Source organism: Lygodium microphyllum, chromosome 1, assembly GCF_053477565.2.
Source record: "Lygodium microphyllum isolate KBCC chromosome 1, Lygodium_microphyllum_v1.1.10, whole genome shotgun sequence".
Taxonomy (NCBI): Eukaryota; Viridiplantae; Streptophyta; class Polypodiopsida; order Schizaeales; family Lygodiaceae; genus Lygodium; species Lygodium microphyllum.
Window position 1 is genome coordinate 190,870,329 of NC_141135.1, and position 18,533 is coordinate 190,888,861.

An 18,533-nucleotide genomic window follows, 5' to 3' on the forward strand; every position below is an offset into this window, starting at 1 on the left:
TCTGACACATCACAACTAGTTATGGGCACAATTTATCTATCCTTCACCAATGACCACCTTCCCAAAGGTTGCTCCCGTTTTTGCACCTCTTCTCTTGCAAGTTGCTCCCCCGGAATTTTAAGTTAAAGATTTAAGCGCAACGAATGCCTTGTTGGCGAGATCAAAACTCTAAACCCTAATTTGTGGTTGGGAACTCAAAAGGTGGGGGCGGCCGGGAATGTAAAAGGTCCGGGGGACAGTGCCACGTAAGTTGCCACGTAGGAACAAGGCGACCCCCCTCATTTGGTTGAGTGCATATGATCGAACGGAGAGACGGAAGACCGACGACAGCAGCAGTAGAAGAAGCAGCAGCCAAAAAACAAGATGTTGACGACAAAGGTATCGAGCTTCTGCGTCTGTAAGGGCAGGCTAGGGTTGCAGGCCGCCGCCGCCTCTCGCTCCCTTTCCACACAGGCCGATGAACCTCCTCCTCAAGCTTCCTCGAGCGAGAAGAAGAGCCGGCCTTCCTCTGCTCCTGTTGTTCCCAAAGGCCAGTCCCATAACCAACAACAGAGTCGCAGTTACTCGTCTGGCGCTTCCCCACCGCCCGCCTCTCCCGGAACCGATTATCTCTCGCTCTTTCAGCCCATCTATGGCAACGCCCTCGCTGGCCCAGGAGCTTTCTCTCCCGGTACGAAGATCCGTGCGCCATATCTGTGAGAGAGAGAGAGAGAGAGAGAGAGAGAGAGAGAGAGAGAGAGAGAGAGAGGCTTATTAGGGGGTTACCTTCAAGAGTTCTGGCAGGTATTAACAAATGCGAGGGTCAGATCGCCAAAGTTTTTGACCTTTTATTTGAGGAAGAGTAGTTTGTGTCCATTGCTCATTGGCCATGGCAAAGCAGGAAGAGACGAGAGGAAGGGTGAAAACCCAAATCACAGTTGTACGCCCTTGCTACATAGATGATATACAAGCTCATTGCGATTAAGGGCCACTTACAATTGCTAATACTGACATGCTAAGTTCCCTAGCTACACCGAGGGATTTACCCCTTTTGATCGGAACTTAAAATAGCGCCTATCACGAGCTCATTAGCTCTCTAGCGAAACTCAAAAACGAGATGACTAGCATTCTCATTTTTTAATAGCCCCTCTCAAGTCCATAGTGGCGATGCTAAAAGATAGAACTTGCATGTTCCATACTTTCCACCGCATTGCTTTACTCTCCTAATGAGCTATCTTATTGGACCTTTTGTCTAGGTGTAGAGAAACAAAGAGTGCGTTCTATAGAAGGCTGAACAAGCCATCAACTTGTAGCAACATTGTATAAGCATTGAGGTAAGTCTCTAAGAAAGCTTAAAAGTGCCAAGATATTGGCAAAGCACTCACTGCTTAAGTAGAAAGGAGTTGAGTGGCTAAATAGGAGGGTCATTGAAGAATGGTTCCAATGCTCCAAAAACAAGCTAGGACATGGCTACCTAGACTTTGGGTTGGTTCATGGTAGTGTATTTGGTAATGTGTTATGCACATGTTAGAGATCTCCAAACTAAGTAGGGCCTCAAGCGAGTGCATGTTGCACATTCTTATGCAGGCAATGTAAAGAAGATTGAGAAGTGAAACATTGGCACCTAGAAACACTTGCAATGGACCAAATTGCTTGCACTTTGTGAATCCTTTTTGGTGCAATTGTTTTTAAAATGTAGTGGGGTTGATAAGAAAATAGACCATAGTTAAATGCCATTTTGGTGGAAGAAAAATAAATTCTAAAGCAATAGACAAGCACTCGGAAAATGAGGAAAATGTTACATCAGTTGGCTGCTACTATTCTTCACCTAAGAACTGACTTTGATAATTGCTAGATAGTTGGGAAGGCTTTTATTTGATGGTTCTAGGATTAGAAATAGAAGGTTGAAGTTTGAGGGTTGTTATTCCATTGTGTAAGCAATTGATAATGGAAAGATTTGCAAACTTTCCCATGCTGAAGAATTTGAAAACTTTAGTGCTTCTATAGTGTGCACATGATCAAGAACTCATGAGATCTTGTTAGAAGTTAGGGTAGCAATGGGCTCATTCGAAATTGTTGTAAGAGACTGCACAAATCCATAAATCACTTAGGAAGAGAATGCTTAGGAAATGGAATCCATAAATCACTGCACAAACTCAAAACACAAGGAGAAACATTTCAAAGAATTAAGAACTTAAGAAGAGAATGCTTAGGAAATGGAATCCATAAATCACTGCACAAGACAGGTCTCGGTATAAAAACTTGGAAAAGGTTGGTCAACCCAAAAGGGGCCCAAAATATCAGGTTGTCTAGCACAAATGCTAGCACTAGAAAATGGGCGACCAATCTATAGATTGTGGTAATAAAATAGTAATTGCTCATTGTAATGCACAAACTCACATATGAGATGTCTAATTGACTAATACCCTCTCTTAGATCATGGGTGATTTGGTACAATCTAATACACAACGATGACAACTCATTATAGTACATACAAAATGTCCATTAGATAGGACCATAGATACCCAAGTAGTCTGCGTGCAAGCCACCACTAAGGTGCCTTAGAGAGAACGTGATATTGATGTGGATCATGCTAGCATTGAAAACAAAAAGTAGTCATAGCAGAGCCCTTCATATGTATCAGGAACCATCTTTGCAAAAAGCACATCATGACCATGGAATCCTTGCCTTCGCAAGCACCTAAATGTCAATCCTAGGTGGATGTCAATCCTAGCTCCAAGACTTCAAAACCTACTAGGCTTAGTTGATATGTATGGGGAAACTCCTCTCTAGGTCAATGGCACTTGCATATGGATTAGGCTTGGATACTCCATTGCCACCACCATCTCATACTCCCTCTGTAGCACTAGAGAGTTGTGAGGCATGACAATTGAGCTAAAAAATGCATTACAAACTGATTAGCTCTTTAAAATGGCCCTGAAACATGTAAGTTTTTCGTTAAACACTGTGTGGTCATAGGAAGCGTTTGTGTCTCATAAGCCAAACCCTAATTTGGGAGGATCCATCTATAAATGGATAGGCTGACCACCATTCAGCCCATCCCTTGTCTTGTAGGGTTTAGCCATAACTCTCCCTCTAGTGGCTGTCCAGCCCATCATGATTGCTGCTATGTCATCAACAACTCGTGGTGCCATGTCCACTGCTGCTGCCTACTGATTCTAGTTGTTGGTGACTAGTTTCTATCCCTTTGAACAATTGTGTTTATAGTTAGAGCAGGCTGCCTTGCTGTCCAGCCATTTCTAGTGCATGTTGTAGTTTGCGTTTACTGCAGTGCATGACCAGTTAGCATTGTCTTCACCCTCAGCTATCACTTAGCTTCCTCTAGTAGATGCTTTACCAAACATGCTACTTTGTGTCCTAGGCATCAAACCAATGTTGCCATATCCAAATACATTTCCAGCCATACCCGAATACATTGGTCCTTGCACACCATGCATTGGCTGCTACACACCATAGGGATTTTTGCCATACATTCCGGTATGTGGTCCTTGTCCAACATAGCATGAAAAGTTATGCTTCTATCTAAGTATCTTGGCTGCCCCATCATAGCATGCGTGCTCGGCTGTTCAAAATCCATTGGATTGGCACTTCCATGATGGCCTTGCATTTACATTCCTTGCCCCGTAAGTACCAATTGTTTTGCTTCATTAACATCTTTGGGAGCTTGAAGTGAAGGTTTTGGCATTTCCTTCGATGCACCTTGCTGTCCTGAAGGTGTAGAAGATGACTTCTTCTTCTTGCCCTTGTTGTCCTTCTTCGGAGTATTCAAAAATCTAGTGAATTGAGGATCCTTTGCCAATTTAGCAAAGAGATTTGCTGTTGTCCTCATCCGATTCTTGAACTAGTCATAAAATTCCTCTTCACTTTGCTGGTCTTTAGCCTCATTATGCCTTGAAGGCCCTGCAACTTGCCGAATATCAACACTTTCAGCTTGTTGTCCATGGTCTGAGCCTTGTCCAAGATCAAACATTGCATTTTCCTCATTCCCATGTGAATGTTCATACTGAGAGGCATGTAATTTCTCAGCTGAGAGCAAAATCAGCACTAGCACACAGCTTTGGCTTGCAATTAGGTGTCTTAGGCCCACCAAATCAAGGGATTGAGTAGTGTCCCATCAATGGAACCATGAAACCAGTCTTCCTTCTTGGAAAGGGTGGTAATTCCTTGATTAAGCACTTAATTATAGCAATCAACAAATAAACATAAATTGAAACGCGCAATTTACCTTAATAATCTTGGACAATAGATACTTGGTTGGCCCCAAAACCGGCATCCCTTTTGGTATTTCTTTAACTTTAATTGCTAATGGATTGAGTATAAGTTGAAATTCCACAATCTCCTTTGCTGATTTAAAAGCCCCTTGTTGTACATACAATCAACAAGCAAATTGGGCCAATTGCCTCTCGATTTTCACCCAAGAATTGTAGAAATGGAACCACCAATTGGCCAAATGTAACCCCAATTTACAATGGATGGCTTGGCATTTGAAATCCCTATCAATTCTACGAAGTTTAGGTGCCTTCTCTTGTTGGCACGATTCCCAAGGTGGTTGCTAAAGCCTAATTTTTGCAAAAATTTAGGGTTTACAGCAGAGATCTCTCTGTTTTCCACCAAATTTAGTTGAGATCTGCTCAAAATGCTTGAGAAATCTTGAGATCTCTTGAGAATGGGTTGGAGAAGGTAAGAGAAAGCCAAGATGAGAGAGAAATCTGATTTTCTGAGCGAGAAAACCCTAAATTCTGCTTGCTGTTACCTCCAATTTGCATTTAATGCAGTCACCTACTACCAGGCTCCTCGAACATGCTGTCACCTGATTAGCAATGCTGTTTTCAGCCCTTAGAAGGTGACTCCGTGCTATCCCCTACTTTTTGAGGCCCCTAGATGGCCGCCTTCTACAACACATTGTTCTTTGATTAGAAAAAGAACTAGCAGCTCTCTCTCTCTCTCCCTTTCCTAGGTTGTAAATTGACTGACAGTCAATGGTCGAGACCTAGCCCCCAAAAACGTTTTTTAGTTTGCATGGGCATTTTTGCCAACTGGCAGCCTTCTAAACTCATACTTCAGCATTATCTAGCCATTCAATTAATTTTTAGAATTAAATAATCTTGAAAATTAATTTTAGTCCTTCTGACCATGCCCAAAATTAAATGTGGTAATTCATAATTAAATTGGCTAGGCCATTTGCAACCTGGAGCGGTCCACAACCTTCGTTGACTGTTAGAATGACATTAATTAATTAACTAATGCTAGTCCCTAGTATCACCACCGACACTTATTGACCAAATAACTGTCCCAGGGTCAAGACTGACACTAACTGGCCCCCAAAGCCCAATTGGTATAACTTATCGCAACTTTTGTTTTTGACACCCATTGCGTTCTTCGGGTCCTTGGCATGTTACTATGAAATTGTGAGAGTGCGCAACGGCAAAGAAACACGAACACATAGAGAAGCAGAAAGAGACAGAGAGAGAGGAAGCAGAAGATGAGGGAAGAATGCTACACTGGCTGAGGAAAAAAGCTGATACAATGATGATGGATTGATCAGTCTCTGCACTAGTTTAAAGCGTCAGTGAGGGCACTAGATTAGGTTGATGATGATGGCAACACCAAGCACGGAGAGTTGGAGTGTGCACTTGCAAAGGGAAGATTGAAGATTGAAGTGTGTGTGTATGTGTGTTTGCCAAGTGGTGAGGTTGGCTATAAATAGCCAAGGCATAAAAAAATTGGCCAATCTGATCTAGAGAAGGCCATAAATGTTGGCCAACCAGCAATAAATGCTAGTTATTGAAGAAAAATACCAAAAGAAATAGGGAACATCTCGGAAAAATCCCAAATGGCAATAACAATGTTTGGCAGGTGCAGGTAAACTATGGAAAGCAGTAATTGGCCTAGGAATGCACACAAGAAGCTGACAAATAAAGAAAATGCGCCTAAACTTCTAGAGCTCCTATGTCTTCGTCACTCTGATAGGAGCAAATAGGAGATGACAGATTGACATGACTAATATAGGCAGGCTAACAGAAATAACTGCCACGTGGATCACATGTGCTTAAACAACCTTGCACATTTGATCAATAACTTAAACAAATGCTATCAGTAAGATTAAAGCATCTCAAAATTTCATATCCCCATGACACTTGCACCTCACATGTGCAAGTCACAACAACACATTTGATTGACCTTTAATGAAATGCTAAGCAAAGCAATAAAAATTCATATCCTTGTTATAGACCATCCCTTTGAAATCCTTATAGTCGTCCTTGATTGCACTACAATGTGTAAAGTATCCGTTGCCACTACAAGAAATACATGTTGGCATTGTAGTCAAACAAGATGTGCACCTATTGCTTAACCATGCTTATGTGCTCTATATGTGAAATTCCAATTGCTTCAAAGAGTTACAATTCACATACATGAATCGTAACTACTGTCACAACCATAAGAGATACATCCACATGTGAAAATCGAACCCAACCACTAAGGTATTGAAATGCATAAACTAAGTAGAAACGATGCCTTATAGCAATGATGTATCACATAAAGCATATGTTAGTTGCAAAACACATGTACTTATGTAATTGTAGTTTTTTTGCATCCCTAGCAAATGTACATGGCATACCATCCATGTATTTTGTACATGCTTTGCACATGTACATCACATCAAAATGTATATTCCATGTTTTTCATACATATTGGCAACCTTGCAAATGCATAGTTTTAGAACAAACCATACATATCTGCATACCAACTTACAATGACTAGTACACTAAATAGTGATTCCAATGGCAGAAATACTATTAGCATATAGTACATCGGATACAAATCAAGTACATCCAAGATCCAGAGTACATAATTGAGTTGTCCATCACTAGGAGAGTGTAGATGCAACCTCCCCATTGAGCATTTGACAATACTCTTGACCTTCTATGCTCTATTGAGCTTGAAAGGGTGCAATCCAAAATTGGCTCTATGAAACACATCAAGGTAAAGTGCAACATTGAGGATAATCTGCCAAGTCACCATTGCATTCAGTCACAGGTGAAACAATCCTGAAGCTTCATTAAGAAGCACATGGAAACTTTATCTCTAACTTTACTTGCCTCAAAACCTCTACTATATTCTAGGCCTTTTTCCCTCTTAAGCATTGTGATGCTTTGTACTTTCATATTGTTGTAATTCCAATTTAACTAATATGAAACATTGCATCCAGTTGACTAGCCCCTTGTCCACTTGACATGTTAGGAGCATCAAATGCATTGGGAAACATTCTTGTTTGTATACTTTGAACTATTGCAATGCGACTGTGCATGGGAATTTGCATACTAGTAGTCATACCAAGATACATTTTCCCATACATTGCATGCATTAATAGCTGCATTTTCCTCATGACCAGCACTATACGGTTTTAGCAGATATGTCAGCTCATGTGTGAATCAGTGCATGCTAGATTGGGTTGGGCACATCCCAGCTATCTTAGGCATTTTTATTGTGCATTATTTGTGGCATCGCCTTGCTAACAGTCTAGGTCAGAAAACCAAATGGAGGCTGAATTAAGCAATAAGTGCAATAGCCTGACAAAAAAAGTATAGGATTCTCACGTAGGCTGAAAAGGCATATTGCTGTGGAGAAAACACAGGTTGCATTGGATGATAGACGAGTGGGAATCAACCAACAACAAGTCGCCTGATCAAAAGAGGTAAAACAAACCTGTAATCAGCAGGAGCATAGATCTTGCAATTTGAAACCATGTCAGAAGTGAATGCAGCAATGGAAGTGTATATGTATGCTGAGATAGGCTGCTGAACACAAGATAGATAGAAAAGAACATTGCAAAAGAAAAGAACTCAAAAGAATGCTTGTTGTTGAACACAAGACAAAGAGAAAAGAATAAAACTGCAAAAGAAGAGAACTCAAAAGAATGCTCGAGAAATGGAATCAATATACCAAGACATGAGCCGTCGCGTACAACAATGAGTCACTGGCTACGTGGGCACAAGCACTGGCTCCTCTCTCTCTATATATATATATATATATATATATATATATATATATATATATTGGTTTTCATTCCGTGTGAACTCTCATTTTATGTAGTATTTGCTGTTCGTTTGGTTGTCTTCTCTCTTTGTCCACCTTCTATCATCTATTTTCTCTTCGTATCCTCTCCAGATGGCTTCTCCATGCACTTCTACTGATGATAAGTTACATGCCCTTGACAATCTAACTTGGAGTGCTGTTATGAAAGCCTAGTTTGTGTAGAAGAGGTTATGGCACATTGTTTGTGGAGCTATTTTGCGTCCTCAACATCATTTTCCAATTCTCGACAATTTTGATGAGGACAATCATGAGGAAGTTGTGCTAACATGGGATACGGACGATGCATGTGCTTATTCTACGCTTCTTCAATGTATTTCGAAAGAAGTTGTATTGGCGGTTAGCTCCTGCAGGACATCTCCAAAAGTATGGTTGAAGCTTCAGATGTTGTATGAGACACCTTCCACCATGCATGCAATGACACTTTATGGACAACTTCAACAAATGTAGTTTCAGCCTAAGGACACTATTCAGTCATTTTTGCTCCGTGTTACATGGGTATAGGACTAGCTTCAATACATGTAGTCTCCCCTTCCAGAGGCATATCCCGTGGGAACGGTACTCTACAAGCTCCCCCTGGAGTTTGATGGAGTGGCCAATGCTTTGTGGACACTGACATCATCTACACTTGTGAGCTTCACACATATGTCCTTGATGTTGCTTGAGTACGAGTCATCTTTGCATCTATAGGGTAGGCTTTCATCTCATTATATATGTTATGGTGAGGCATTTGCAACTTTTGAGAGGGGGACAGGGAGAAGTTGAAGGCTTGGTGTTATCACTATGGTATGAAGGGATACGTGCGGAAGGATTGCAAAGAGTTAGCAGCTTCTAGGAAGCAGAAGGAGAAGTAGAAGCAAGATGTGAACTCCTCTGTCGAGTCATCCTCCTCCTTCGACTCCGATTCAGATCCTTTGGCCACAGCGTGGAAGGGATCCTTGTCTTGTTATTGAGGGAAGGGCTTAGTGCCCATCCTTTTTCTGCTTTCTAGGATAGGTGATGTGGGTTATTCCTCACAACTATTTGGTGCCAGTGAGGGAGTGTGAGAGGGTTGTGAGATGGGATAGGTGAACCTCATCTATATAGGTATACAAGTGCAGAGGTTTCACAAAGGGATATTCTTGACGCATTGATTGAAGTTTGGCAAGTTCAAATCTTGGAGTTGGGATTGATATCTAGGTTCATGATGGGCTGGTATTTGATAGAGAGTGGGATTGGCTCCTAGTATGAGCTCATACGAGGAGACACTCCACATATGTCAAGAGTCATTTTGGACGAGATGGCCTTGTATGCTACCAGGAGACATCGTTGATAGACATTGAGAGTTGTTTTGTTGCCTCTCTATTTTCAGGAGCTAGTATAATTGGCATCGACACCACGTTCTCTCCAAGGCACCTTAGTGGTGGCTTGTGAATCCACTACTTGGGTCTCCATGGTTCTACTTTGGTGGACATTGTTATATGTACTATGATGAGACATTATCATTGTATATTGTATTGTATTATCCATGATCTGAGAGAGGATGTTAGCAGATATGCTAGCTGAGTTTGTGCATGTTAGATTGGACTGGGCACATCTTAGCTATTTTAGGCATTGTTATTGTGCATTATTTGTGGCATTTCATGGCATTTTGATGCCAATTAGGGAGCATTAAATGTTGTTTGACCATTCGTTATTTATGGCATATTTATTGCCTATATATTTTGTGCTTCTCCTCTTCAATCATTGTATTCATCACTTGGAGGTCTTATTGAAGAGAAGAGCTAGTGCCAGTGCCCACACAGTTAGTGACTCATTGTTGTATGCGACTATCTCATGTCTTGGTTTATGGATTATATTTCCTGAGCATTCTTCCAAGTTCTCTTCTTTTGCAATGTTCTTCTTTTCTCTCTGTCTTGTGTTCAATAGTTTGTTTCAACATATGTATACACTTCCATTGCTGCATCCACTTCTGACATACGAAGAATTTGCATGACCAGCATTAATACCATGAGTCCCAAACACACTGGGCTACATATATGCATTGCCAAACCACTGTGCCATGCCATCATTGCTATGCATGGGGTTATGCATATTACCATCTATATCCAAATACATTGGGCCTTGCACACCATGCATTGTTGTTGCATACCATAAGGAGTTGTGCCATATATCCTTGTATGCAGTCCTTGACCCACCATAGCATGGAAACTAGTGCCACCACCAAAGTACTGTGGGTACCCCATCAGTGCATGCATGCCTTGTTCAAAAAGCATTGGATTGGCACTTCCAAGTTGACCTTGCATATGCATCAATGGCCCTGCTGGCATCATTTATTTATGCTCACTACCCACATTTGGAACATCATGCTGCTGTATTGACTCCTTCTTTGGTGCATCTTGCTGTCGCAAAGCTCTTTAAGGTGGTTTCTATCTGCGGATAGGCAGCAAAAAGCAAGTGTAGTAGGTTTCCCAGGTAGTGATTGGTGCAGGAGTGCCATGTGGTAGCTGCCACGTGTCAGGTGACAGCAGCCTGCAAGTTGGACAACTGGTCGGCCAGTTCGTTGACCAGTCGTTTATCGACTTGGTATTTTGGGCATTTTCTTGCTGGCCTATTTATTGGCCCTAGTTTTTGCAGCCTTCCTCAGTTGTGCTCCCAGTTTTTGGGCTACAAACCATGGAGACTGCCCTTGGGGCTGACGGAGATTGAGATTTTCGAGGTGGAGACATGTGCAAACATTTTCTTTGCACCCATATATATTTCTGCATCCTTATATAACATTCTTCGTTATAGATTTTCTGCGTTTCACTGTCTCTTTCTCTCTCCCTCTTTTCTCTCAGTTCACTCTTTGTCTTGGTCATTCGCTTCTGCATTGCTTTACTTTGACATGGTATCGGAGCATTGAAGGATTGATATAGGGTGGGCCCGTGTGAAGAGATTTCAGTGCGACAGAAGGCTGCGTTTTCAGCATTCTAGGGCGAGCAGGACGGCTATGCATCAAAACAAGGCTGAGGCAAGCGTGGGTGTGCGAGAAAGGAGAAGATTTGTTGAAGTTGCTTCTGTTTTTGCTGTTAGAGAAAGAAGGCTGCATTTTTGGCCTTCAAGTGCAGATTTTACCTTTTCAGTGCCTCCGGCGAGTGATGAAGGAGTGGGTTGAGCGGTCAAGAGCCCTAACAAGTTGTATTCTCACAGTCAGAGGGGGCTTCTTTTTATGTTTTGTATAGGCATTGTAGGTGAAGATGCCTTCTGAGGCCGAGATAAGAGTTTCAGGCGATCATGGACCGGAAGGTGCCCGTCTTATCAGCTCTTCCATTAGATCAAAAGCTCGATGACGAGAATTACTGCATTTGGCGGTCATGATGCATGTCATTTTGGAGTCTACTTGTCACATCTGTGGCAAAACAGGCCACTAGAAGAAGGATTAGCCGACAAGGAGAAGAAGGAGAAATCTTCAAGGATTCCGAAGCGGTAGCTGCTCCCTTAGGCCTTTGGATGGCTAGATTCTCATTGTTGACAGTTCGTCTATTCTTATACAGGGATGGGGAGACATGCATCTTATTCCAGATTGGTGAGGTGGTGCTCATACATCTAAGGTGCTTTATATGCGGCCTTGGGGTACCATCTACTTTCGGTGCACAAGCTTTGTGTCCTTGGTCTTTTGGTCGAATTTGATATGGATTCTTGATCATGGATTGAGACAGGTTTTTTCTTCAGGTTTTGAGGAGAATGGAGTCTGCTGGTTAAGGTTTTATTTTGCCTTTACTTCTCTTCTTTTTACCTCATAAGCTCAGTCCAAGCTTTGGCATGCTTGGTTTGGCCATCTCAATTATGATTACCTTCGGAAGGCGTCAAAGGGACAGCTTGTTCGAGGTTTGCTAGACATTGTGGTGAGCTAGCAGCCTTGTGTATCGTGCACTCGTGATGTTCCCAGCAAGGCTTCGAGGCTCTCTTCAACACCCTTGGAGCTTGTTTGTACTGATCTTTCTGGACCGATGCGGACGGAGTCCCTTTGAGGGAGCTTGTATTTCATGCTAATTGTGGTTGATTATAGCAAGATGACATGGGCTTATTTTGTGAAGCCGAAGTCAGAGGCTTTCTCTAACTTTAAGGCTTGGTTGCTCTTTGAGGAGAAACCAACGGGCCGGAAGTTGAAGACCTTCGATCGGATAAGGGCAAAATATTTGTTTCTAATGAGCTTGCTCGTTTTTATGCAGATCGTGGTATTCATCAGGAGTTTGCCAATACAAACACCCCTGAGGAGAATGGCATATTGGAGCGAAAGAATCGCAGTATGATTGAGATGGCCCACACCATGATGGAGCATCGTTAGACACCTCAATGTCTATGGGTTGAGGCTGTGGCTATTGCAATCCGCATCCTTAATTGTTTCCTTATTTCCGTTGATGTTGGTATGACTTTGTATGAGGCATACTTTGGGTCTAAGCCAGATGTTTCTTATTTTAAGGTTTTTGGGTGTGATGTCTATGTTCACATCTCGAAGACATGGCGTGACAAATTTGAAGCGGCTTCCAAAAGACAGGTGTTTGTGGGCTATAGCTCGCAGTCTCAAGGCTATCGATTGTATGATCCCGTTAATCCGTTGATGTTGGTATGACTTTGTATGAGGCATACTTTGGGTCTAAGCTAGATGTTTCTTATTTGAAGGTTTTTGGGTGTGATGTCTATGTTCACATCTCGAAGACATGGTGTGACAAATTTGAAGCGGCTTCCAAAAGACAGGTGTTTGTGGGCTATAGCTCGTAGTCTCAAGGCTATTGATTGTATGATCTCGTTAAGCGGGATGTCTACAAGAGCTGTGATGTAAGGTTTGTGGAAGTTCTAGCCTCAGAGGGGGGTAAGGAACACCCTGTTCTTGGAGATCTCGGTGATAATTGGGCGCCAGCGACTGTTCCTTTGGAGCCTATGCCTCTTGAGGACTCTTCTTCGGACAAGGAGCCCAGTTCTCAACCACTAAACTCACCAATTCCTCCCCAGTTGTCTATGGATCTTCTAGAAACTTCAGCAGATGGTGAGTGACGAGGCGAGATCCAGGCTCCTCGTCGTTGGGCTTGTGACACTCTTTGTGATGTAGGGATTGAGGGGGTCCTTGAGGAGTGGCAACCACAAGATGGCATGCGGCATTCTTGGAGGAACCAAGCACACCACATTGAGCTTGTTTACACTAATTACTATTTGATGACTCGTGTCATGCAGGATCGGGAGCCCACCTCTGTGAAGAAGGCTTTATAGCATCATCATTGGCGGAAAGTGATGGAGTAGGAGCTTGGAGTCGATTGAGAGGAATGACACTTGGTCTCTTGTCCGACGCCTCCCCATAAGAAGATCATTGGAGTCAAATGGGTCTTTAAGACCAAGTACTGCACTGATGGCAAGTTGGACAAGCACAAGGCCCGCTTTGTTACTAAAGGTTTTGTGTACCGTCGAGGCATTGATTTTCATGATACTTTTGCCCCTACAACTTGGATGGCTACTATTCGTGTAGTTCTTGTCTTGGCTAGCCATAGGAGATGGCCGGTTGATCAACTAGATGTGAAGTCTGCCTTCTTGAATGGGGAGTTGAAGGAGGAAATCTATGTTGAGCAACCTCCAGGCTTCGATTTCTTCTAATGGTAAGGTGTATAGGTTGAGGGCTCTCTATGGCCTTAAGCAGGCTCCCCGTGCTTGGAATGAGAAGATTGACTCGTTCCTCCAAGAGAAATTGGGGTTTTGACGTCTCAAAGATGACCCAAAGCTTTATTTACACCTCAGGTGGAGGTTGTGTGTTGTTTGTCCTTTATATGGACAACTTGATTGTGATAGGTGACCATACTCATATGGTTGAGCAGATGAAGGTAGCACTTCACGAGAAGTTTGAGATGATGGATATGGGACTTCTCACTTCTTTCTAAGTCATGAGATCTATCAGACTCCGAGGGGAATCTTTTTTTCGGTATGTACAAGAGCTCTTGACTATGTGTGAGATGGAGGGATGCAAGTCTCTTACGACTTTTATGGACCCGAATCGGAAGACTACAATCCATTTTGATTCTCCTTTGGCAGTTGCCACCCCTTATAGGCAGTTGGTTGGCTCCTTGATCTAGTTAGCTTCTTAATAATTGTGTTGACTTATGTTATGTTGTAGGTGCGTTGGCCAGGTTCATGAGTGAATCCAAGATGTTGCATTGGCGAGCTGCTCAAAGGATTTTGCGGTTCCTACAGGGTACTCTTGATCATGGGATCTATTATCGTGCTGGTACCGGTGCTGCAGACTTGGTACTTACAAGATGGAGTGATTCAGATTGGGCTGGTGATGTGGATCATCGGAGGTTCACAATTGGTTATTGTTTTACCGTGGGTCCTTTCATTATGTGCATTTTTAGAATGAGATGCATTATCACTACTTGATCCCATCTCACTATTTGAAGACATCATTGTTGTAATTGCTCAGCTGAATGTAATTTCAGCACTAGAGCAATGCTTCTAACCTTCAATCAAGTGCTTGGGGTCCACCAATTCAAGGGAGTTGATGGTATTCCGGGGATGGAACCTTGAAACTAGTCTTCCTTCTTGGATAGGGTGGTAAATACAAGTATAAAGTTCACATTTATTGAAAATGCACACTTTACTACTCAAATCTTGGATAATGGACAACTTGTTGGCTTCGAAAGTGTTGGGAATAAAGGCCCTTGTGCCTCTAAATGTGCTCGGGTGTGAACACACCCTTAGTACTTGTATTTACACATATATATCTATCTAAAAACCTAAAGTGGTACACTCGTCGTTGCACCTCAAATCGTGCACACTCTTTGCTCTGCTCTCTCTCACTCTCTTTGTCTCTCCGCACCTAAGGAACACCTATTGTCTCGATCTTCGTGCCTAACTAGTCACTACAAACTGGTATTAGAGCTGCGGCTGAGGCGTTCATCCTCCTCGGAGTCCGTGCGAGACATTTCTAGTTTTTCGCTTGTGCGAAATCATCAGGTCGCCACTGATCTTAGGCACGTGTATGTGCTGCACTGTTAGTCGACAGTCCAGAAACCATGACAGGTCTTTTCTTAACCAGGCGACAGCAGGCGTTGAACTGGCAGGCAGTGGGCAGCAGCAGATGTGACGTGCAGCAGCTGGGCAGTCGCGACCAGGCGCCAGACGCGACCAGGAGACAACCAACACTATCGGCAGACGGCAGTCGGTTGCAGCCAGACCGGTGATGAGATGACTGCTACTAGTAGCAGCTCAAGGGCTGAGTACGCTGTGTGCAAGGCGTCGGCGTGCGCCAACAAGACATTGTTGTGCCCGGCCACGTGCATGGAGGCTTTCTACGGCGGAGGATACGGCATCAGCAACAGCCGCGTGACGGGCGTTGGACTAAGGTCAACGGCCTATTCTTTTTTTTTGATTTACTTTTTTTTTCCCCTTTTGCCGGGTGTTCACATCTACAAGCATAGATAAAAATCTGTGTCTTGAAATATGGGGGCTTTCCCAAATTTGTGCCTGACACACATTGCAGTGTTCTATGGACCAGAAATTGCAAACATTGAATGCACAAGCCTCAGAATTTTTTTGGGGATTCTCAAATGCAAGTGAGATTTTTTCTTGGATGAGTCAATTTCACTGAAATCTGTGCAATCTTGGCTCGAAAACTTGGGGCTTTTCTTGGATTTGGGGATTGTGATGCAGGACAAGACTATGTCTCAGAAATTGCAAGAATTTTGTGACATCTTGCCTTTGACATTTGGGGCTTTTCATGTACATGCACAAATTGGGCTGAAATTTACCCAATTTCTCGACATGATGCACATTGGACCCCGTGCAATTTAGCAGTTTGGGCAAAATTTGTGTGCCATTTGGTCATTTTATGTACATGCAAGTTCAATTCCATGTAATGTGGACATCCAACACTTGGAAGATTTGGGGGTTTTGCTGAAATTGATCTACTTTGGCAGAATTGGCCTGGTCTATGCATGACAGAAAATGCAGATGTGTGGTTGATGCTTTGAGCACAAAAATTTTGGGACTTTTGATCATGCGTGTCAAATTTTATGCCCGTGGATACATGTACAACAGAAATTGCAGCTAAAATTTGGGATTTCTCATGTAATGTGATGTATATGCCCTTGGAACAGCTGTAATCAGTTGTGGAATGCTGTAGCACATGGTTAGGTACTTCTAAAAATTTAATTACAGACCCGAAATTTGTGCTTCTACATGGTCATTTATTGTTGGTTGGTACTTGTTTGTACCTTGATCACTTGGGTGATAGTTTGGGCCTGCATTTGCTGATTTTTTGGTCACATTTGGGTTGAAAATCATGGCTGGCAGCAGTGACAGTGGTATGGAGCATTTTTATGCACCAGTCGGCCAGCATTAATGCTGTTCGACCAGCATTATTGCTCCCCACTTTTTCAGCCTATTTATACTCAGTGCTCCTTCTCAGTCAGTATCATCATCTTCACCATCTGCAGACTCTGTGGAGAGAGGAGCCAGAGCCAGTGCCAGTACCAGTGCCCACGCAGCCAGTGACTCACTGTTGTATGCGACTGTCTCGTATTCAGATATATGGATTCCATTTCCCGTGCATACATCTGAGTTCTCATCTGTTTCGTGTTCTTTCTTTCTTTTCTTTTTGTCTCGTGTTTCAGCAGTTTATTTCAGCACATGTTTATGCTTCCACCGCTGCTCCACTTCTGACAGGTACATCAATGTCTAATCACTTAAGTGAGTTTAACTCCATTTTCAGCCAGTTGGTTGCCTTGAAGTTCTTGATTGATGAAGAATTTAAGGCTACGTTCTTGCTTTGCACTCTTCTAGAGAGTTGAGATACATTCAAGATTGCTATGAGCAATTCTAATGCGATTCTTTTGTATGCTGATGTAGAGAGTGCTCTACTCATGGAAGAAATGAATCGGTAGAACAATGCATCCGGTAAGTCTTCCAGTGCTTTGTATACTAGGGGCAAATCACAACAGAAAGGCAAATATGATAGCAAGGGACGCAGTAAATCACGTGGCAAAGATGTTGAATGCCATCATTGTGGCAAGAAGGGTCACTTTAAATGTGACTGCTACAAATGAAAGAGAGAGAAAGGAAAGGGTAGGAAGACAGATGATAGCAAGAAAGAGAAGAAAGACAGTCAGCCTAAGAAGAGCAGTGTCAAAATTGAAGATGCGAATGTAGTCACTCATGACAGTGACAGTGGGAATGACGTACTCTTTGTCTCTTCACACTTCGGTGCACATGCTTTACTTGCAGATACAGATGATGACATGCTTACTTGGATTCTCAATTCAGGTGCTTCCTTTCATGTCACTCCTCATCGTGAGTGTTTCTTTGATTACATAGGGGGTCGACATGGTGTTGTCCATCTTGGGGACAATTATGCATGTGGTATTGCAGGTATTGGCAAAGTGCTGTTGTAGTTCCAGTATGGCTTTGTCTTCACCCTTCAGCATGTATGGCATGTACCTCAGCTCAAGAAGAGCTTGATTAACATAGGGCAGCTAGATGATGATGGTTTTTCTACAACCTTTGGTGATGGAAAATGGAAGATCTGTAAGGTATCTAGGGTTATTGCCAGAGGTTGCAAGAGTGACACTTTGTATCCACTTCATGTATCTAGTGTGTGTGACCATGTTGTTGCTGTGACCAAGCAACCAAGTGTTTCTTTGTGGCATAGACGGTTGGGACACGAGTCAAAGTGGAATGAAAGTGCTTTCTCGTTTGGATTACTTGCCTTGTTTTCGTTATGCTGATTTTGAGCATTGTGATCATTGTATTTATGGTAAACACGCACAGATGTCTCACAAAAAGTCTCTTTCTTTGAAATCTTCTCCTCTAGAGTTAGTACATTCAGATGTATGTCAGATGCCAGGATTATCTTTAGGAGGAAAGAAATATTTTGTCATTTTTGTCGATGATGCTACATGGAAGGTATGGGTTTACCCTATTCGTAGCAAGGATGAAGTGCTTGACAAATTCAAAAAATTCTTGGCATTGATTGAAAATTAAACAGATAAGATACTTAAGTATCTTCGCTCTGACAATTGTGGGGAATATGTGTCCAAGGCCTTTCAGGCATTTTGTGACAGCAAAGGGATCAAGAGGGAGCTCACTGCCCTTGATAGTCCACCCCAAAATGGAGTTGCAGAGCGTATGAATTGGACCATACAGGATAAGGTCTGTATGATGCTGTCTCATGTTGCATTACCCCATGTTTTTTGGGCAGAGGTTGTTATGACAGCGGTACATTTAATTAATCTGTCACCAAACAGGTCTTGGGGGGGGGGGGGGAGTTTCCCAAGAAGTGTGGTCGGGCAAGCCACCTTCATATGCTCACCTGAAAGTGTTTGGTTGCGAGGCTTTTGTGCACATTCATAAAGAAAAACGCAGCAAACTTGAGCCAAAGTCCTGTAAATGCATTTTCCTAGGATATGGTGACGAGGGTGAAATGGGGTATAGATTGT

At 42.7% G+C, this 18,533-nt stretch overlaps 1 protein-coding gene across 1 annotated transcript in view; it reads left to right on the forward strand.

Moving 5' to 3' along the window:
- The first annotated feature begins 281 nt into the window (after positions 1–281).
- Positions 282–18,533, forward strand: part of LOC148042101 (Ribosomal protein S24e family protein) — a 56,275-nt gene continuing 38,023 nt past the window's right edge. Inside the window, exon 1 of the mRNA XM_087685542.1 lies at positions 282–670. Within this exon, the coding sequence (XP_087541668.1) occupies positions 364–670 (307 nt within the window). The 5' untranslated portion in view covers positions 282–363. The remainder of the gene's footprint in view (positions 671–18,533) is intronic.